This window comes from Trachypithecus francoisi, unplaced genomic scaffold (genome assembly GCF_009764315.1).
Source record: "Trachypithecus francoisi isolate TF-2019V2 unplaced genomic scaffold, Tfra_2.0 Lachesis_group15, whole genome shotgun sequence".
Classification (NCBI taxonomy): Eukaryota; Metazoa; Chordata; class Mammalia; order Primates; family Cercopithecidae; genus Trachypithecus; species Trachypithecus francoisi.
Genome location: NW_022681460.1, coordinates 28,967,331 through 28,989,830, shown reverse-complemented (window position 1 = coordinate 28,989,830; position 22,500 = coordinate 28,967,331). Strand labels below are relative to the sequence as shown.

General features: G+C 38.1%; 2 protein-coding genes across 20 annotated transcripts in view; both read left to right on the top strand.

Annotated features, from left to right (window-relative positions):
- SYNCRIP (synaptotagmin binding cytoplasmic RNA interacting protein) overlaps positions 1 to 4,659 on the top strand; it is a 35,845-nt gene extending 31,186 nt beyond the window's left edge. For 3 of the 5 annotated variants that reach the window (XM_033234533.1, XM_033234535.1, XM_033234537.1), the window contains one exon: positions 58 to 4,659. In XM_033234533.1, coding sequence (XP_033090424.1) covers positions 58 to 99 — 42 coding nt within the window. In that variant the 3' untranslated portion in view covers positions 100 to 4,659. The remainder of the gene's footprint in view (positions 1 to 57) is intronic. The other 2 variants (XM_033234534.1, XM_033234530.1) reach the window with 1 other exon arrangement.
- A 14,277-nt stretch (positions 4,660 to 18,936) lies between these two features.
- Positions 18,937 to 22,500, top strand: part of SNX14 (sorting nexin 14) — a 96,702-nt gene continuing 93,138 nt past the window's right edge. For 6 of the 15 annotated variants that reach the window (XM_033234515.1, XM_033234523.1, XM_033234517.1 and 3 more), the window contains exon 1: positions 19,035 to 19,466. In XM_033234515.1, coding sequence (XP_033090406.1) covers positions 19,234 to 19,466 — 233 coding nt within the window. In that variant the 5' untranslated portion in view covers positions 19,035 to 19,233. Of the gene's footprint in view, positions 19,726 to 22,500 lie in introns of all 15 variants that reach the window. The other 9 variants (XM_033234522.1, XM_033234519.1, XM_033234525.1 and 6 more) reach the window with 5 other exon arrangements.

Below are 22,500 nucleotides of genomic sequence, written 5' to 3'. Positions count from 1 at the left end.
TACACATTATTAATTTAAGATGATTTATCTAACTGATTCCTTTTGTTACCTGGCTAGCAGGGAAAAGGGGTCGAGGCCGGTCCTGACCTGTTACAATGAAGACTGACTTGCTATGTGGGATTACACCAGAAGCTTGCAGTGGAGTAATGGTAAGGAAATCAAGCAACCTTAAATATCTCGGCTGTATAGGAGCATATTCTATTGCAGAAGACCTTCCTATGAAGATCATGGAATCAAATACGGGACATTGAACTAATACTTGGACTTTGATATGAATTTCTTTAACAATTTTCTCTGCAGTGCAAGTTATTAAACTAAAGCTACTCTATTTTCAAAATGTGTTCCAACAGAAATCCTTCATAACTCCTAGCATGGTATCTTAATAAAGAATAAAGTTCTTTTAAAAATCTGCTCTAAGTAGATTTTTCCCCTTTTTTAAATTAAGGATCCCAACAGTGGTATTTTGAAATATTCTCTTGAATTTGTGCATTTAAATTTTATTGCAGTGGTATAGATGAATGCCACTGATGGTATCCTTAAATTTTATTTCTGCTCACCAAGGTTAATCATGATTGTCTATATCTTTTTTATAGTAATCACTTTTGAATTGTGTTCAGATATGCAGTTTCAGGTGTAATCATCAGAGCTGGTTAGTCAGGCATTCCAGATAGTGGTTCTTTTCAGAACCTTTTTAAAAGGGTTGGTTAACTACCTCAGTAGCAGAGGATTGAACTATACCCTGTCTGTACTGTACATAGAAAATCTTTGTAGATAAAAGCAAGGCTTGTTAAATATGATATGAGGGTAAGATTTTAATATACCAAATGTAACATTCTTAGTTGCCTTTAGTTTCAGAGGCTTGTAAGACTTCCTCATGACCATCATAACAGGCCTTGCTTTTGTCGTATTTTGTGGCTGAAAAAGCAGCCTTGCTTCTTCAGATATTGTAGTTATTTGGATGTATAATAGTTTAGCAAGATGTTACTTTTGTAAGACATCAGATGTTCAAAAAAGTGCATCCGAACTTGTACTAAATACTGCAGTGTCCCTTTATAAAAAGTCAGACTAAAACTGACAATTGTACAGCGAAGCCTGACATTTGGATATTTTGAAGTTTTTTCATAAATCATAGAAATTAGTATATGGCTGTAGTTTAGCTTTTTAGGTAAAAGGTATGTTTCATTAGTGCATTTCTTACTGCTGATCACTGTAAACCTGTGAATCAGCTTTCCATTTCTTATGCAGGTCATGATAACTTGTAGAGTAGAGTACAATCATTTGTGCTATGTTTTTAATTTTCTAAAGCACCTTGATGACAGTGAGTGTTCAGTGGTGAAGCATCCTCTATTGAATCACCCTCAAAAATTTTTTTGCCAAGTCCTGAGTTGATAGCTTAAAGTAAAAAGTGAAAATTATAGTTTCATTAGGACTTGGTGTAAAGAAATCCCCTCTCCCCTTCCCCAAAGGGATACTGCAGTTATATCACATACCCAATAGGCACCACGATGAAGATCAGAGCTTATACTTAATTAAGGTTTTATACACACCAGTTCCCCAGTAAATGCAAATTTAACAAGAAAATTAGACATGTCATATGTTCAAAATGCTCATGGCAAACAATCATTTTGCATTCCTGCAAATAAAATTGTTTTATACTGTAAGCTGGAGGCGAGTGTAACTTATTTTTGTAATAAAGTTTTTATTTTTTTTATGTGTCATTAATATAAATGTGTGTTAGTGTAGAAATCTTCTGGTTTAAAAACTTAGAATTGCACACATTTCAGTATGTTTATTTGTACTTACATAATTTTAGAATAGTGGTTGCCAATAGCCTGTATGTTTCACATTAATTGGTTTTTTGTTATCTAAATAAATCATTTTAGTATGTTGTATGTCAGTTACTGGGATAGCTGGGACATAGAGTGTAATTTAAAATTTGTCAATAAGTATTCATTGGAATATATGTAAATGTGCCTTGCCGGTTATTGAAACTTACCTACAAAATGAGTATGGGGTGACAAAAATTAGTTCCTGGTGCTTAATGAAACTTTCTGCCACTGATTTTATATATTACCCCGTGCTTTTTTAAAGTACATCTCTCTCAAAACTTAGTGTAAGTTTGAGGGCTACACAAAACATTTACATTTCATTCTAACATAATGAATATAATAGGTTGTGGAAAGTGGGTAAACTAAATGTAGCCTTCAGTAAAATCGAATCTCAGTGTAATCCTTGGTGCTGGCATTTCCCAGTTCCGAGGAGTTAAATGATCCCATCTAAGAGGTCATTGCCATGCCTATTGGCACTTTACTGTCATAGCATTTTTAAGGGACACTGTCAAGGTGTTTAAGTTAATTCTCAGAATTATTTGTTGGGATTTTAGGACAGGTTTGTTTTACTTAAAGTAAGAACTGCATTGTCAAAGTTGAGAGATGAACACTTTTGTGAGTTCACAAATGTGTTCTCAAGAAAACATTAAAATATGGAGCTCTTGGTTTTCAAGACTATTTGGCATTCTTAGTTTGGGGACTTGGGAGGGAAACTGATAAAAAGAAATTGTGAAGAATTGATGGTTATACTTAAAGAAGGGTAATGTAAACAGTGGTGATGAAATATATACACATCAAGTGAAATTACTTGACAGTGTTCATTTGAATGACTTTGAATTCAAGCCATTATAATTACTTTTAAAATTAAATATCATTTGCACTGTTCTGATAATGGGTGCAGTTTTTGAGCAATATAATCAGAGCTAAATATGCATGTAGTGATTAGTGATGTGAACAATTAACGTTCTGAGAAGAAATACTAACTGTGGTATTTTCAAACTTAAATTTCTGTAGTAAAATCAGTATCAAAGTCTTATCAGATCAAGGAAAACAGGCAATGCATATAAACATACTTTTGAATGTTGTGTGGCCTATAAAGCAATAATGCAATTTATATGGAATGTCATGGGATATGAGAAATGGAAATGCAAAAATAACTAATCCTTTAGTAAAAATGTCAACATGTTAAAGGGGGAATGTTAACTAATGTAGGTTATTGCTATTTGTGATTTGTTTATGGGTTCTTGGCTTTGACAGCTTCAAAGAATGGACAGTGATAAGTCAAAGAAATTTTGTATATATTGTCAAGGAAAGGGTCTTAAATCCAAGAGTCAAGTCCCTTCCTTGGGGTAAAAAATGTATTCTTAAAGCATTCTGATTGTTAAAAAGAAAACTTAAGTTATCTAACCAAAACAGACGCAAGATTTTGTTTCTGCAGACTACTTGGCAATCAAAAGTGATCACAAATTTAGTTTATCAGTTTTCAGAAAGTTGCTTTGTGAGAAAATTTTGTTAGATATATTCTCCCAAGCATGCTTTTTGTGGAAGGTTTTCGGCCATTGCAACTGAATCAGATGTTAAAAATGAAGGGAAAATTGCACACACACAAAACTGTTGTACACTCATGATTGCAATTTTAGCTTAAGAAACTTTTCTACCAGTTACTGCAAATCTGACTTAAAATGTAGTTTCCTCATGATAAAATAGGAACAGCATAGAAATGGATTGATGGGGTGGTGATCTGAGTTACTGTATATAAAAGTTTTTAAAGAATAGAATGAACATCAAGCTAGATAGGCAAAATTGACACATTTGGAACAGCTTTTTTGTGAAGCCAAAAGTTGTCAGAAACATAGCAAAAGATCCCATATTATTACAGAGTATCATACGTAGTCTCTATTTTAAGGGGAGAAATTAAATAGAAGGGCTTCATGCATTTAGGAGAGGGTGCTAAAACTTCTCAAGTTCGTAAAACTTACAGGAATACCCACCATGATCATTTTCTCTCTGTGTATACCACAAAATTTTCATTTGGCCGTAGGAATTCACTGGTGGGTGTAAAATTAATGACTAAAGAACTTAACTGACAAATACATAAAAGAAACAGACTTGTGGGGATATTGTTTTAAGGTGTATTAATTACTCAGTGATCATACCACTCAATAGGGCATGCCACTACTTTCTTAAGATGCTAATTATGAAGCAGTGCTCACAGGCATTTTTTAACTAGCAAATTACTAGATGGACTTTTGGGGTCTGTCACTTTTTAAAAGTATTTAAGACTTAAATTAGCACCACAGTCTGCCTTCAGTAATACACCTAAAATATTCTTCAGGACCAGAAGCATTCAGTTTCAAAATTGTGCAGATGCAAACCAGTATTATTACTAACGCTCTGGGTCAAAGGTTAGGTTTTTAATGTTAATAGTAGTCTGGTAAATATTTAGAAGTCTGGCATTGAGAAACAAAAGCTTGTACCTGACTAGTATTTTTATTTAAAAAAATTAGTTCTGTTAGCTTATTTAAATTGTCTTTTACATTTATTTATCCGTAGAATTTATATTTATTTCATTCCTTTCATCTCACTGAAAACTGTCTGCAGGCCCTTTGATTTGGATTAGATGTGTGAAGTACTGTCTTTTGCCAAAAACCTCACTCAAATTACCTGTTCTTTTCAACGTAGTGGTTTTGTGCTTGTTTGGAGATCAGTTCAAAAACTATCTGTACTATCTGTACTGCCTCTGATGTTAAGATTTTATGTATAGCATAAGGAAGCTAGCTCTGACTATATTTTCCTAAGAATAAAGACCTATTTTTGTAGCATGTCTTAGGATCTCCAGGAGTCCAAGAATTATTGTGGGTGTCCTCCATTTCATCACTTTTCACTTAACAGCTTTTAAGTAGACACTTGGAATCTTTAGAGGTCTGTCGCACTTTGATTATCCATACATTCGAAGTAACTAGTCAATAGTGAAAAATTCCCCAAGATATCCTCAGTTGCAATCACATTACTGGAAGATGAATAGAATAAATTCATTAGGCTGGTCTTAATTTTTGATGGAAACATTCTGTTGTCACATACTTACCATTGGATTTGATAAAGTTAGTGATGATTTGGAAAGAACTGGGGACTTGTCAATATATTTGTGGGTTTTGGCTTATACTCCTAGGATTTCTTGGTTGGGGAATGAGCAGTTTTGGCCACTTCCATCAGGACAAGATTCTTTAGGTCACTTAGTGCAGGGTTTAGTTTCTATTTTGGATTAACATTTATATTGATTATTGAAAACAAGCTTTCATCATTTCAGAACAGTCCTGGAAGTTTGACTTTGAGTGTGGGAGCAGTCCTAATAAACCATTTTGGAAATTAGTGTCTCCAAGTGTTATAGCTTCCTAAAATGGGTTTCTAACACAATGGGGTCAAAATAAGGTTATTTTAGGATAATATACTGTAACTTAATTGTCTGATTTTCTACTTTGTCTATAAAGTGGCTTACAACAAGTTCTAATCTAGAAAGGAGTTATAAAGGTTATCTGTAATGTTTATGAATTGTCATTTCTTGCCTTTTGTTAGGCTTTCAGCTTTATTCTGAAAAGGAGATTGTTGTTACACAAACTCAACTTGTTTTGGAGAGAATTTTAGGAAACCTAAGGGAGTTGGCATTTTATATCATTTTTGATGGGCAGTTTTTGAGTTTTCAGGGCAGAAGGACAAAGTATTTGGTGTGGAAAAGTTGTTACCACAGATTAAAGAATAAGACCAGGGCTTGCTGACAATAATAAATCTGTTAAAGAGTTTTGTAGGTTCCATATGGTAAAATTAGGTCTTGTAACTATAGAAACACCATGATATACAAGAAGAGTTCCAACATACATGTTATGGCTCATTTAATGGTGTTAACCTTAAATTGAAATTTGAATAACATGGAATTTGTGTAACAAGAGTACTGCATCATTTAAACACAAAATTGCTAAAGCTAGGTGCATCTGTATACTAAAACCCTTATGATGTCATTTTTAAGAGAATATCTTTAATATGTCAGTATTTATATTAATTGGTTGCTTTAATTGGAAGACCCAGGAATTAGGCCTTCACAGTTGCTTTAAGTTTAACATGTGATGAAAAATTAGAAAAGCATATGTACAAATTGTATTTCTTAGTTTTATTTAATATTTGGAATATACTTAGAGGAAAACCAGAAATAAACAGTATTAACGGTCATCTATAAAAATGACAGAATACGCTTTACATTTCCACTCTGGAGCCCCATGTATATGTAATACAGTGTAGTTTGGGCAATTTTGGTTCATACCTCTACCTCCTTTGCTTTTTCCCTTGAAATAGTAAAAATTCACATAAATTTGCAGAAATTAAGTTCTTAGGAGTTATTTAACAGTACTAAAGACAGGTTCTGTTGCCTTTTGGTTTCCTGCCTAACTTCAGGTACAGATAAACATGGAATTAAAAGACGAAAAGCCTTTATTATAAAATTGTCATGTAACAAATCCTAGTTGATCTCTGGTTTCCTGGAAATTTATTTAGCATTTGGGAGAGGATCAACAAAGGGGCACAGCAAGCAGATACTGCAGTTAGTATTGTTTTTCCCTTTTTTGCTTACTGTGTATCGATTAGTCTGTTTAAATTACTAGTACATTTCATGGTAAATTTCTTTGATTTATTTTACTTCCTTTTAGAATGGAAGCTCCTCGAAGGGCAGGGAAATCTGAGTAGGCAGGCATTTAAAAATACTCAAAATGTTGTTCAGTTGGGTGGAAGTTTAGTTTATTTGCCAAATTAGGCTTGTGATATGAGAACTTGAAAAAGGGAATCAAATATTTCGAATCATTTATTTACTGCATAGAAAGCTTTTAAAAATGATCACAAAGTGCTAATGATTAAGATGAAGATCCACATTTAAATTATCAACGTGACATTTTAAAAAAGTATTGTCTTGAGTTAAGGGAACGGTTGGCCTTGTGACTTATAGACCTTTTTTTATATGTTAACCCTGTGTGTGACTGTTTTCCTTATTTGAAATTAAGAAAAGGGTGCTCATAAGGCATCTTTAGCAGTGAACTTAACAAAATCCAGTGCATCAGTTTTCCTTTATGCTGATGTGTAGTTTAATCTGTGCTGCTGAACAAGACAGTATCAATCTACAAGCCCCCTGTCTATAAGTTCTTTATGAGGTGAGGAGGGGGTACTTCAAGATGGACCTCTTTTGCTAATGAGGGTCTGGTTGGTTTTGAGTCTAAAGTTTTTATAAGGTTCTTTTGCATAGCAATTTGAAGGTGAGGGAATAATGAAGGGAATAATGATACTTGAGAAAAAGCATGAAGCCTAGATAACTTAAAATGAGGTGTTGAAAGCAGCTATTTCTGAGGGTAGTGTGTATTGCTTACTGTATCTTAAAATAACTTGAGAAATGGTTACATACATATGAATAACCTTATATTTACCTACCAATTGATAGGTAGCCGAAATTCAATAACCTGAATAGTAAGGCTCTGAATTTAAGGCATTATTTCACTATACTATATATACCTCCTAATATCAGTAGTGTGAGTAAAAGTGGTATTTATGTTTATGCTTAGTTGATGTTTTAACTTGATCTTTTTTTGAAATCTAGAAGGACCTGTCCGTGGAGTCCACTCCCAGATATCTCCTCCCTTTAGTTCTCTTAAAATTTAGTTAATTTTTTGTAAGAGAGATGCTTGGCCGGGCGTGGTGGCTCATGCCTGTAATCCCAGCACTTTGGGAGGCCCAGGTGGACAGATCATCTGAGGTCAGGAGTTTGAGACCAACCTGGCACCTGACCAATATAGTGAAACCCTGTCTCTACGAAAAATAGTAATAAAAAAAAAAGTCTGGAGAGTCAGGAGAATCGCGTGAACCCCGGAGGCGGAGGTCAGTGAGCCGAGATCGTGCCACTGCACTGCAGCCTGGGTGACAGAGTGAGACTCTGTCTCAAAAAAAAAAAAAAAAAAAAAAGAGGTCTTGCTCTGTTATCCAGGCTGGAAGTCTACAGCACTGTCATAGCTCACTGCAGCCTCAAACTCCGGGGCTCAAGCAGTCAGTCCTCCTGCCTCAGGCTCCCAAAGTGCTGCAACTATAGGCATGAGCCGCTGTGCCTGGTCTCTTGGTTACTTGAAATACACTTAAGCCTCTACTTACGAATTTTAGAATCTCTGTTTCTCATAAGTAAATAGTACACTGAGTAGTTTTCCTTCATTTTCCACTTGCTGTTAGGTATCCTTCCTTTCTTACTATCAGGATTATAATACTTTAAAACTGATTACCTTATACTTGCCTCTAGACTAAAGAGAGGCAAAACAACATATATAATGTACTTACCCATCCTTGTCCATCACAGCAGTTTATTTTTTATATGCATAGTCTTGCTCACTCTTGAATGCTAGAAATTTTAAAAGTCACCACTTTCTTATATGATGCATTGAAATATTACTTCACATCAGTTTTCTCTTTGTGCTTCTGATTTCCTTAGATGTTTGGTGATTCTTTATTCATATTTATCAAATAAGGAAATTAGTAAGGAATTAGGAAAACTGGTGTCGTCTACTGAGGTGGCTTACTGCAAGTTCTGTGTGTGTGAGAAAATGAGGACTAATAGTCTTTATTTTTAGCTTTCGTGGGAGCATTGAGGCAAGTAGGGTACCCTCTTCAGTGTCAGAAGAGTTTTCAATTGCAGGAGTTCTGACCCCTCTCAAGGTTACTCACTTTGAGAGGGAGGTAGACCCTAAAAGCAATTTTACCTGTCAAGTCTCAGCCCTTTCACTCCTGCAAACTAGGAGGTCTTGCTTTTTCCTTCCCACTCATCCCTCCCATGGAAATTGGCTCCTGCTGTTTGTAGCAAAATTAATATGAGCCTCATTTCTTCATCTTTTGTATGAAGGAATATGAATTTATCTTTTGTATCTAAATTGTGCAATTTAGTATAAAAGGTGCTAGTTTTAAAACAGAACTGGTAATAAAACAGTAGCATGATGCATCTTCTGAATTAGAAGTCTTAATCTGTATTATCACTTCCATATCGCTGCTCATTTAAAATATATTGTCTTGGAAAAGTCAGTAAGTCTTACTTGGGAAGAGAACGGGTACATAGAAGACATTTTGTGACTAAGGATGCAAATTTAGTGATATTCTTAATTGGGAAAAGCATATTATTTTGGAAGACCTTTTTTGTTTTGTTCTGTTGTTTTTGAGACAGGATCTCTGTTGCCCAGGCTGGAGTGCAGTGGTGCAATCATGGCTCACTGCAGCCTTAACCTCCCCAGCTCAAGCACTCCTCCCACCTCAGCCTCCTAAATAGCTGGGACCATGGATGTGTGCCACAATGCCTGGCTTTTTTTTTTTTTTTTTTTTTTTTTGAGACGCTCTTGTTGCCTAGGCTGGAGCGTAATGGCGTGATCTTGGCTCACTGCAACCTCTGCCTCCTGAGTTCAAGTGATTCTCCCAACTCAGCCTCCTGAGTAGCTGGGATTACAGGTGCCCGCCAACCACGCCCAGCTAATTTATGTATTTTTAGTAGAGATGGGGTTTCACCATGTTGGCCAGGCTGGTCTTGAACTCCTGACCTCAGGTGATCTGCCCTCCTCAGCCTCCCAAAGTGCTGGGATTATAGGTGTGAGCCACCGTGTCCGGCCAATTTTTTTATTTTTTGGAGAGATGAGGTCTCCCTATGTTGCTGAGGCTGGTCTTGAACTGGACTCAAGGGATCCTCCCACCTTGCCTCCAGTGTGCTGGGGTTACAGGTGTGAGCCACTGCACCTGGCCTGAAAGGCCTTTATGGAAATAGGTTCAGAAAATGTTTTCGCATTTAGTTTCTGAACATTTAAAACTAAACCATTGAGAATTTCTTTTTCCCCATTCTGTTTAACAGTTTGCCTTTCTGTCTTGTTATTTTCAGCAAGGCAAAATTTTTGGCAGGTAATGCAATGTCATTTCTTACTGTGGCAGGGATCTCAAACCTACCTTCCAGATTTGATGTTCTGGGGTTTGATGAGAGTCCAGGTTAATTTACTTCTGGAATATACTCTATACTTCTGTCAACTCAGTGATTAGGGAGTCTGATTTTCTCCATAAAGGGAGTCAAACTTCTTTAGTCACTTTGGCTTCAAGATATCAAAACAGTTCTTAATTAGGTTTTGTGATATTAAATATTGACTGATTCCAAGGAAGAAACTGACTTGCAGGGTTACTGGTACCAACAATCTTGGCTAAATTTCTTTTTTTTTTGAGACGGAGTCTCACTCTGTCGACAGGCTGGGGTGCGATGGTGAGATCTCGGCTCACTGTAGCCTCTGCCTCCTGGGTTCAAGTGATTCTCCTACCTCAGCCTCCCAAATAGCTGGGACTACAGCTCAGCTAATTTTTGTATTTTTAGTATAGACGAGGTTTCACCGCCCGCCTTGGCCTTCCAAAGTGCTGGGATTACAGGTGTGAGCCATGTGCCCAGCCTAATCTTGGCTGATTTTTCAGTGGTAACAGTATCTGGCCAGCCACACATACAAATGTACATACATTCATAGATACACATAACAGGAAACTAAAGAGGGAAATAAATCATCTTTAGTAGACCTGGATCTTTCAGTTAAAATTTATGGACATAAAATGCTCTTAATTTCTTATACTCGTGTCTTTTATTCATATGGCTTTCCCATTCTAACAAGCCTGATCTGTCTTGTATATTCATTTTCCACATATATTTACAAAGGTATAGGTTGGTGAAGTAAAATACTGTCTGTGCATTAATGTAGTTTCCTCATTTCAATGACTTAGGTAATTTTTTCAGTTCTAGATGAGACACTGAAAATCTGTTAGTCATTGGGCCATTTGATGGAAGCAGCTATGTACAAACATTTAACCTCTGAGCCTGAGTTTCCTTGTAAAAGATATTTTTCCAGTCTCAATCATATCCTATGAATATAGGATTTGTAGGATCATGTCTTTTTTTTTGTTTTTTGGAAAATTCTGCCCAGAGAACTTTTGACGTTATTTCATTCATGCTTTTATGTGGAGATTTATTTTCACAAAATAATAAATGTTGCATTAAAAAGTAGACTTAATAATTCACCCTGTAATTTCTTAGATGTATGAACATTTGGTACATTATTTTTGTGATAGCTCTTTGAAATATGACACTTGAGGAAGCTAACATTGAAGCCTGTATATTCTTATATTCTGATTCTGAGGAGGAAAACTATCAAGCCCTCATTAGTTCACAAAGTATTATTCCAAGTTATTCCCAACTTCCCTAAATTACCATGTTAATGCATGAATTGGGAGTTAACCCGAATCACATAGATGTTAGCTAATACATGAATCTACTTTGTGGTAGTAACACAATTTTAAAAAGTTTTAGAATAGGTGTTCATATATTCTATGTTTCTTAGTTTTGAAATTCTAGTCAAAATTCTCAATGCTAATAGATGAATGAACCTGATAAGGAAATACAAAACAGTCTAACTGCTAAACCAACCTCCTAGATTTTATTTATGTTGATAATTGTTCTCTAACAATTACAGGGCCACCATATAGTCCAAAATAGCATCGGTGTTCTGATTACCAGTGACTCTGCCCAAGTAAACTGTCTTCATGCTGAAAGCCCACATATTTAATTATCAGTAAAACATTTTAGTGCACCTTTTCTAGTGAGCTTGGTGGTTTTGGAATGATGCCTCTTTTAAGTGGGTTTTCCTCCCCCCCCCACCTTTTTTTTGAGACAGAGTCTTGCTCTGTTGTGTTCAGGCTGGAGTGCAGTGGCGCTATCTTGGCTCACTGCAACCTCCATCTCCCGGGTTCAGGTGAGTCTCTCAAGTAGCTGGGATTATAACCACCATGCCTGGCTAATTTTTTGTATTTTAAATAGGAACCAGGTTTCACCATATTGGCCAGGCTGGTCTTGAACTCCCGCCTCAGATGATCACCTGCCCGCCTTGGCCTCCCGAGGTGCTGTGATTACAGGCATGAGCCACCACGCCCGGCCTCCCCCCTTTTTAAGAGTTGTTCACAGGATACCAGTGTCCCCATATGCAAATTACATATTTTAAAGATTTAACCCCTATGGCATTAATTACATTTACTTAACCTTGAAAAATCTTGGCACTTTGCCAGGTTATTTCATCATCCATCCTTATTTGTTTTTATTTTCCTTTTTTCTCTTGTATACTTGTTTCCTTGATCACATCTACATTACAGTCCCATATCACATCTGTGTGGACTCCTGTTTTAGTGTCAGGGCTTGCTTGATCTCTGTTACGTGCAGTTTTGCATTTCAGCTGTCTGCTGAACACATTCAAGTGCTCTTCTCCATCAGCAACTGTCTCATTAATTTCTCATTTCATATCCAGTCACATTTGATGATTTACTTGAAGAGGCCTGAAATGTCCTCTCTGTCCAAGTCCTGCCAGTCCTTTAGGAAGTTCAGATCTGGCATAACTCCTTATAAATAAGTTAAACTTTTAAGTGGCACATTTAATTTTACTGGTTCTCTACATCTAGCTCCAGAGTCTACAACAGTATTGTCAAATAGAAATGAAATGCAAACCACATATGTAATTTATTTAAAGTTTTATGGTTTGGCCCCAGTTCATCCTTCCAGTGTTATCTTCCATTAATACTGTCTATAAAGAAACTGCCTGCCTTGTGTTTCTTTGGCTCATCTCACAGTTTCTGATGTCTTGAATTCTGCCCCATTTTCTTCAACCAAAATAGGTTAAAGTCATCTTACTATAGGCACATTAGAACTACCAGGCCGGGCACGGTGGCTCAAGCCTGTAATCCCAGCACTTTGGGAGGCCGAGGCGGGCGGATCACGAGGTCAGGAGATCGAGACCATCCCGGCTAACCTGGTGAAACCCGTCTCTACTAAAAAATACAAAAACTAGCCGGCGACGTGGCGGGCGCCTGTAGTCCCAGCTACTCGGGAGGCTGAGGCAGGAGAATGGCGTAAACCGGGAGACGGAGCTTGCAGTGAGCTGAGATCCGGCCACTGCACTCCAGCCTGGGCGACAGAGCGAGACTCCGTCTCAAAAAAAAAGAACAAAAAAAAAAAAAAAAAAAAAAAAAAAAAAAAGAACTACCAACGTCGTATCCCTGAGGAATAAGTACAGTTTGGAGAACATTAAGATAAAAGTCTTGGCTTTGCCTTCTGGGGACAAATAAGGCTATTTGCTGATTTTTCTTCTTTTCTTGGTTTTGTTTTTTTGAGATGGAGTCTCGCTTTGTCACCCAGGCTGGAGTGCAATGGTGCGATCTTGGCTGACTGCAACCTATACCTCCTGGGTTCAAGCTAGTCTTCAACCTCAGCCTCATGAGTAGTTGGGATTACAGGCATGTGCCACCACGTCCAACTAATTTTTACATTTTTTAGTAGAGACAGGGTTTTGCCATGTTGGCCAGGCCAGTCTCAAACTCCTGACCTCAGGTGATCCGCTCGCCTCAGCCTTCTAAAGTGCTGTGATTATGGGCATGCACCACTGTGCCCAGCCTTTATTGTGGTATAGATTTGTGATTACAAAAAATTTATCAACCTCTGCTTAAAGATAACTTCAGGAGCAAAAGTATATAGTTTCACTATTATTTTTTAGACAGGTCTTGCTCTGTTGCCCAGGCTGGGTTGAAGTGGCACTGTCTCGGCTCTCTGCAGCCTTCACCTCTGGGGCTCAAGGGATCCTCCCATCTCAGTCTGGGACCACAGGTGTGTGCCACCACACCCGGCTAATTTTTATTATTTTTGAGGCAGAGTCTTGCTGTGTTGCCCAGGCTGGAGTGCAGTGGCATGATCTCAGCTCACTGCAACCTCTGCCTCCGGAGTTCAAGCGATTCTCCTGCCTCAGCCTCTCGAGTAGCTGGGACTATAGGTACGCGCCACCATGCTTGGCTAATTTTTGTATTTTTAGTAAAGATGAGGTTTCACCATGTTGCTCAGACTGGTCTGGAACTCCTGACCTCAAGTGATCTACCGGTCTCAGCCTCCCAAAATGCTGGGATTACAGGTATGCGCCACTGTGCTTGGCCCCTAATTTTTGTTGTTGGTTTTTTTCATGTACAGAGGTTTCACCATGTTGCCTAGGCTGAAAGTCACTGTTTTAAAACATATGATGTCATTTGAAAATCTGGTATTTCTACGCTTTGCAATAGCAGGAACCTTCAGAATCATTTAAATTATTACTGCTACCCTTACAGTTTATTTTTTGGCAGTGTGTATCTGGTAATTACAATCTTCTTTCCTCCACCATGGTAAATAATAGTTTCACGTGTTGCTTTTCATGGTAGAAAACACGATGGAACTTGGCAGAGGCTGAAGAGTAAATAGATTTAAACCAGTTTAAAAATAATTGTGTTAACATCTGGAAACTCAGTACTTGCAAGGGACTATCTAGATAGGGATATTTGTCATAGGTGTCTTAACTCTGAAGCTACTTAAATGCCCCACAAAAATTGCTCTAGTTCTGCCATCAGTGTTTCTGTGAGCATTCTTAAAGCTTTCTTTTTAGCCACAAGAAATAACTGAAAGCTGATGTTTTTATATATAAGCATTTTTTTTTTTGGTAGTGATAGAACTGTTCTTTGAACATCTGGGGACAGCAGAGTTCTTAATTGTCTTGAGTACTTAAGGATATATCTTGAATTGTTTCACAAAATAGAAGACCATAGGCCATAACGCTAAAACTTCAGACTGTTTTAGAATCTTGTGTTCATGTGAGTTAAAGAAAAATTCAAATGGTAACTGTCTTTGAATATATAAGAGAAATTTTACAATAAAAAATTTCAAAATTATTATTCAAGATTTATACTTAGATATATTGAGTTTATTTTCTGGAATCAGCTTACCAAAAGAGGAAAAGTTTATTTTTAGTGAAGGTAAAAATTGATTTTAATTATTTGGTAGCAACCCTTACTAGTAGAGTAAGAGCTGAAGTACCAATATTAGTGATTTTCGCAGTTCTGAACCAAGCCTGGTTGCGTGGTAGTTTTTAGGACAACAGCGAAGAGCTTTAATTTTTATGTTTTGGGAAATAGCTTGTGAGAGGTAAGAAGGGTTGCAAAGTTTTTCCAAAATATTTTATGAAGTTAGTGAGGTCAGTTGAAATCTGTATTTAAACATTTGAAGGGATATATAGTTAACATTTTTTAAATGAAAGGAAACCACTGTCTGCAGTTCAGAAATAAGATGGAGTGTTTTATTTATTTAAGGGGTAATTTTAAAAGGAAACAAAAGCATTGGCCTACAAGCCTACAAGAGAATGATGTTGGATTGTAAGTGCTTTTTCTATTCTTTAATATTCATCAACAGGTGAGTATATTTTCAGTTTCCAAGCAGTTATTAATTTACATTTTCTGAAATTATAACTAACTTTCTACTTCTCCAAAAGTGAGACTTAAGAGGATGGCTATTTCATCATAAATTAGAAAAATGACTACACATATGAAATGGTTAAATTTTTTGGTACTAAGATAATGAGACCATCCAGAATTTTATGATCAAAACATGGCTTTTACCCAGGGAGTATCTGTAGTTGAGCCACTGGCTCTATAATGTTGTTTGTTCTTTGTATCTTCCCAAAATGGAGGTTTTACCTCATGGCTATAAAAATAAAAGAGGGTTAAATGTGAAAATAATAACTGCATTTTGAACATCTCAGACCCTCCACTCATAAAAATTACTTAATGTTCCTCTTCCTTGAATTACATACTTTCCATTGTAATAAGTTCCTGCTTTGAAAACCAAGGAAAGGAACATTTTTTGAAGAAGGCAGTTCAGTGGCTTCTTTAACAGGTGTTTTATCCAGAGGTTGATCTGTAGGGATAGGTTGTGGGGGAGAAGAGGGTGTTATGAACATAAAATTAAGGCTGTAAAAATAACATTAGGGATGCCACAAAAGGTGAAATATAAACCATTATCATTTGAGAAAAGAGAAAAACAGGGCTTTGAAAATCCCTGTCATTTGATAGGAGGCATCTGTAAGGGAGGGACTGAAATGGCTCCCAGGGGCACCATCCTCTTCCCGATACACCTGTGCCATAAAAATAATGACCCTCAACACGTTAAAATGTGGTTTCCATTCAGGGTCATCAGAATTTAGGCCTGATTTCTGCAATTCAGGTATTCAGCATTACCTTGCAAAATTCTTGTACCAACATGAAAAGCATTTTGCTGGTGTGGTGGGGAGAATCAGGTTAAATTAAGTAGAAGCATTTTGGAAACTTTGCCTAGTACTTCATGACTTCTGAAAATTATAAGCGAAAACAGAGAGAAGTCCTATTCTTTGCTCACATTATTTCCCACAGGCCTTTCCAGATCTTTATAGCTAAAAATTTCCCTTTTGCCATTAACTGTCATAAAAAAAAAAAAAAAGATTACAGTCTTTATGTATAAAACTGCTGCCCTTTATAACATTTTATGTGACTTGTTTGCTTCACTAGATTGTAAGCCTTTGGAGGTCAGAAAAAAATGCATCTAAATTAATTGTTATCTGCCACCACATCTAGCACAGTGCCTTATTACACTTACTTGCTATTCAATAAATATATTCATTAAAATAATGGACATATTACTGGATTGCAGTTTAATGTCTATGAGCCCTTTAAATGCATTATCAAATTTTAAACTTTTTATACTTTTTTGTCAGTGTACACCTAGCACATATGTGACCTTTGCTGCGTTTATAAAAACTTTACACATTTAATTGTACTGGCTCTCCACAGCTAGCAGAGTCTATAACAGCACTGTGTAGTAGAAATATAATGCAAGCTACATATGTAATTTTAAGGTTTCTAGCTACATTAAAGTAAAAATACATTTAGGCAATTAATTGTAATTTAATATGTAATTTATACATATTACATTTTATATGTATAAATTTAATATGTAATTGCCTTAAAACAATATGTAATTGCCTTAAAACTAACTTTAATTTACAATTAATACAGTTTTCATGCTAAGTCTTTGACATCTGATAGGTACTTTACACATCATGAGTTAACAAGCCACATTTCAAGTGTTCAGTGGCCACATGTGGCTTCTGACTATTGTATTGGACAGTGCAGATGTAGAACTTTAGCATAGGCAGTCTGCCTTTCTGGACCTCAGTTTTCCTAGAAATCAGGTATTTAATATGTCATTTTCATTTTAGGTTGTTGTAATCCAAATAAAAACTAATAGGTTTAGCTCCTTGTCATGTTCATAAAGCCATAAGATTTGAAAAAAATTTTTGTATTAACATTGTACAAAGATATTTAACAGGCACTTTGCAACTTTCCACGCATTTTAGTGCTCCCCCCTCAATTTTATGAAGATAGCTCTGTTTTAGAGTTGAGGTTGGAGTGAGATAGATCAAGTTAATCTTGCTAACATGTTGCTAGTAGGAGATAGAGCTAGTTTCAGAACCAGGGTTGATTGTGGATATTCCATATAACCTCTTGAAAGTTTAAAACTTAACAAGGTTGGGGAAAAAGTTTCGAGCTCTGTGTGTGTAAAGGTGGATTTTACACCATAGGCTAAAGACATTTAATAAAGGTTATTTCCTTAGATGAGATCCGTAGCGACAAAATTTAAATTTCTTGCTTTAGTTGTGGAAATTCTCTGCCATAAAGAATTTCCTTATGGCAGAAGTTTTTTATGTTGTTTTTCCTTTTCTAATCATAAGAGCAATTTGGAAATTTAAATTGTCTATTATCTAGTTATTCTAATTGCCTCTAAGAAATCAGATGGGAATTAAGTCTTTTAATTGGATATTGTAGTGAGGTCTGATTTGAATAGAACTCAAAATATTTTGTCTTTAAAATATACTGGCTCTTGCTGAAAAGAGTAATTTCAAAATAAGGCTTTAAAAGGAAGCAAAAATTTTAAACAGAATAAAAGGCAACATAATTTACCAGACAAGTTAATAACTTACATTATTTGTCATGAGATTAGGTTTTTAAAAAGTAATTTACAAAAGTGTAAAGCATTCAAGTCCATAGGAGGCACTTGATACATGCAGATCCACTCAACATACACCTCATATATTTTAGTATAAACAGAATTCAAAGACGCTTAAAAACTGCCAAAGTGAAATTAATAAATGTTTAAATATGTATCTAGAAACATTTTTAAAAAGTGGTAAGCTTTCCTGTGATGTTACACTGTAGTCTTTTAAATGGTTTAGCCACAAACGGAAAAGTGTATTTGTGATATTTAGACAATACCTAATCGTGAGGATCAGTGAAATTATTTACTTTTATACACCACTGTGGAATTGGTACCACCATTTTGCAAAGCAGTTTGACTATCAAGAATATTTGTTTTTACCCTTTGACCCAGTAATTGTATTAAAGTTGAATCTAAATAATTAGAAATGTGTATAGGTTTATGATCAAGGATGGTAGTATCAGTGGACTTTAGTGGTTAGCAATAATGGAACAAAGGATGGTACATTCTGATAAAGGAAAATAATGCATCATTAAAGATCCATGTTTTTGTAATACGGTAAAATATTCATGAAACTACATACACCATTAAAAATTTTTTTTTCCCTACTTTGAAGGGTAAGATCCTAGGAAAGAGAGATGACAGGCGCAGCGCAGGCTCTGTCCTTAGAACGTGTTCAAATCCCAGCCTTGTTAGTTTTATGATCCTAAGTTCCTCTGTCTCAGTAATTTACCTGTATAATGATTGAAACTATACCACTGTACCTACACCATAGGGTGAATGCATGAAGGTCAAATTAAAGTGCTTAGTGCCCCGCCTAAGTAAGTTTTAGCGTATTAATAGTCTTCCTGCATCTCATTGTAGCAGACAATACAGAAATAAAAATTTAGAAATGTGATGAATTAGTAAAGGGAAAACCCCATGAGACTCTGTAAGAGGGATTTTACCTAATCTGCCAACCTGCCTCGTCCAAGCACTCGGATTTTGGTTGGGTTCCCGAAGCCGGCGTGAATTGAGCTCTACCTTGCCTGTGAGCGCGTAAGAGAGATTTTTTGTTGGTGGGGTGGCGGCCTGGTGAGTTGTATTCTTTATTCTAGGGCTGTTTTACTCGCCACCCACCTAGCCCCCAACACGCCCCCTTTAAAATACCGACTCAAAGGCGTCCTCCCATCCCCCTCTCCCTTAGGCGTCACGCAAAGCTCGGACCTGCGCTGACCCGGAACCGAGTGTACGGTGAGGCGCGGAACGTTGCGGGGTCGGGGAAGCGCTACCACCCGTTCCATCCCTGTGCAGGTTCGTATCTCGAAGACTACAGTTCCCAGCAGACTCCAGGAGCTCCGGTTGCCCCTCAGGCAGCGCCCGGCGGCTACGGGAGGCTCTAGTTTCTTCCGGGCTCGCCACAACCTTCTTCCCTCTCCTCCGCAATACAGGCAGTTACCGGGTCCTGGGGCTGTCCTTTGATTTCCGGAAATGGCCGGTCGCCAGTGTTGTCAGAGTTTCCACGGAAGACTGGGCGCTACTTCGGCCAGGAGGGCGGAGCGGCGAGACGCTAGAGGCCGTGCGCTGGGTGACGACTTCGGGCACGTTCTACGGCCGTTCATCTGGTCGGCTGGGGACGGCGGCCGCGCACGCGCGGCGGGGGGTATTGGGCGTGGGGCTGGGCCCAGCCGGAGGCGACCGCAACCTGCGGCGCCTGACTGCCGGTAGGCGGCTGTGTGTGTGCGCCGCCGAGTTGGTGGGGCGGGGACGCGAGGTGTGGATGGGGGCTCGCCTTGACCTCTGGCTTAGCTAGTAGCGCAGCCTCGGCCTCGCAGTTACGGAGATGGTGCCCTGGGTGCGGACGATGGGGGAGAAGCTGAAGCAGCGGCTGCGGCTGGACGTGGGACGCGAGATCTGCCGCCAGTACCCGCTGTTTTGCTTCCTGCTGCTCTGTCTCAGCGCCGCCTCCCTGCTTCTTAACAGGTAACGCCGCAGCGCGGAGCCGGGGCGGCGGCTTTTCTCCGAAGCTGCGGACGCCCGGCCCGTGCTGCTTAACCGTGCGGAAACCGCGTAGCTGCGGGACTAGGGTCCAGTGGGGAGAGCGAGCTCCGCAGGGGAGCGGCCTCGCGGAGCTCCGCCGAACGTTGGGGCCGGAAGCACAGGCCGGTGGGGTGGGGTTGATTGCCTCCTTTCCTGAGGCTGCTTCGTCTCCTGAGATACCTTTTTCTCATCCATTTCTCAAAACGAATCTTTCGTCTTCGTTGCTTTTCAAAAGTGAAATCCGTGTGTCGACTCAAATTGAGACTGTAGAGAGACAGTCAAGTCAGCTGACGGAGGAGGGTTCGATCGTAGCCGCAATTTTAGGCAGAATCCGCACACCCCCAGCGCATTCTTCCATCCCCCCACTCCCCACACCCTCAGCTTGCAGCTGAAGCTTTTCCCGCAGTATTGTTGGATAAAACAGACGGCCATAAAGATTTGTTGGACAGAAATCAGAAAGCAAAGTGGTACCCGTCGCAACGTCCCTAGAATATTCTTAAGAGGACTTGATGCCCCCTCCCCCACCACGAAAAACCTGAAATATTGCGAAAGGTTAAGGTTGGTAAATTCAGTTGACATTTTGAAGTCAGAAGAGTCTGCCCTCGAAAGAGACTTGTTTTCCTTAATTTTGCTGTTTCAAGAAATTGTTGCGATGCAATTGGTAGTAGAGGAGACTTTTCCATTAAAATTAACACCAGATTTGCTTTTGGTGGAAGGAAATCTGAGATAGTTGTCATTGACAGCATCCGCATACTGTTTTCTCTGATGTTTTGAACAGGCAACTATTCTTACTCTTTATCTTAAGGTAGTTGATTCCCAAGGATAGCAACAGGGAGGAATGCACAAGGAATTTGGTAACTTCATTTTTCTCCGGCATAACCGTTATTTGTGACTATGTTGAAGTTAGAGTTCTTCCCTAGAAGTGGCCTTGCTTTCTTGTTGATTCTTGGTTTAAATATTATTGAGCTTAAATAGTAGTTGATGTTTTACTGAGAAGTGTGCTTTGTGATGGTGAGATGTTTGAACCGTAGAAGTGTGGGAGAAGTGGGATCCTTAACAGAGGGAAAACTAATTATTATTTGCTTTCTGTCATCTGGAAGGTATTCCAAGCTAGACTAACAGGTTTAATACAAAAGAAATGTAAACTTCATATGATTTTTATTTTTTTTGAGATGGGGTCTCACTCTCTTGCCCAGGCTGGAGTGCAGTGATGCAGTCTCGGCTCACTGCAACCGCCACCTCCCGGGTTCAAGTGATTCTCATGCCTCAGCCTCCAGAATAGCTGGGACTACAGGTGGGCACCACCATGCCCGGCTAATGTTTTTGTATTTTTAATAGAGACGGGGGTTTCACCATGTTGGCCAGGCTGGTCTCGAATTCCTGATCTCAAGTGATCCACCCAAAGTGCTGGGATTACAGGCGTGAGCCGCGGCACCCAGCCCATGTGATTTAACTTTTGTTCATGGATTCTTACCTACCTCTTTTGGTAATTGGGTCAGTTTAGGTTTCTAAGGTAGGACAGCCTTCTAGTAGGAGCAGGTTGAACTAGATTTCTGAGGTCATCTACTTATGGTCATAACATTGAGTGTTATGTGTTATTCAAAAGTCATAGGATGCCATCTGATCTGTATACCATCTAACCTGTACCCTGTATTTCTTTTATGCAGAGAAGGTAGGAAATACACGTAAATGTTACTTGGGTGGTTGGGTGTATGAGTGAAGCTGTTTTTGCATATGTTTTGATGTTTTCCATTTATTCCTGCTGTAGTCAGCAAAAGTGATTTTAAATACTGTAGAACTGTCTTGAATAAAGCAATGATTATGTATCCCTTTTGCAGGAAAAATCTTTTGGAAGGTGCCGGATGGTGTATGTAGCATGCTTTTCAGTGTATATGTGTGATTAAAAAAGAAACTTATGTGTGTATTCACGTACACACACACACACACAGATGATAAGAGTATCTCTGAAATGTTGTTATACAAGAAAACATGGGCCCTTCTGAGATGGGGTATACTAGGTACATCTATTCTGAAATAAAAAATAATTTTATATGAAGTTGATCCTTGAACAGTGCAAAGATTAGGGCCACTGACCCCTATGAAGTCAGAAATCCGAGTGGAACACCATGGGATCCATACAAAGTATCACTAATGATACTGGGAGTACTCCCGAGAAGCAGAGAAAAGTAATGACATTACCGAAAAAGCGGAAATGCTTGATATGTACTACGGATTGAGGTTTGCAGCTGTGATTGCTTGCCATTTCAAGATAAATAAATTGAGTGTAAGGACCGTTGTGAAAAAAGAAAAGGAAATTCATGAAACCGTTGCTGCAGCTATGCCAGCAGGTGTGAAAACTTTGTACTTTTTGCAAAATACCTTTTTATGTTGTATTGAAAATTTAGTTTTTATGTGGGGGCTGAATTGCTATGAGAAAGGCGTACATATAGACTAATGCTATTCAAAAACAAGTGAAGTCGGTGTATAACAGCTTAAAGCAAAAGGAAGGAGAAGGATCTAAAACTGGATAATTTAATGCCAGCAAAGGATAGTTTGATAATTTTAGGAAGAGGTCTGGCTTGAAAAATGTCAAGAGAACCAGAGAAAAAGCCTCTGCTGACCAAGAGGCAGCAGATGAATTCCCAAACACCATTCAGAAAATCACTGAGGAGAAAGTATTAAATATATCTTCCTGAACGCGTGTTTTTTTTTTTTGTT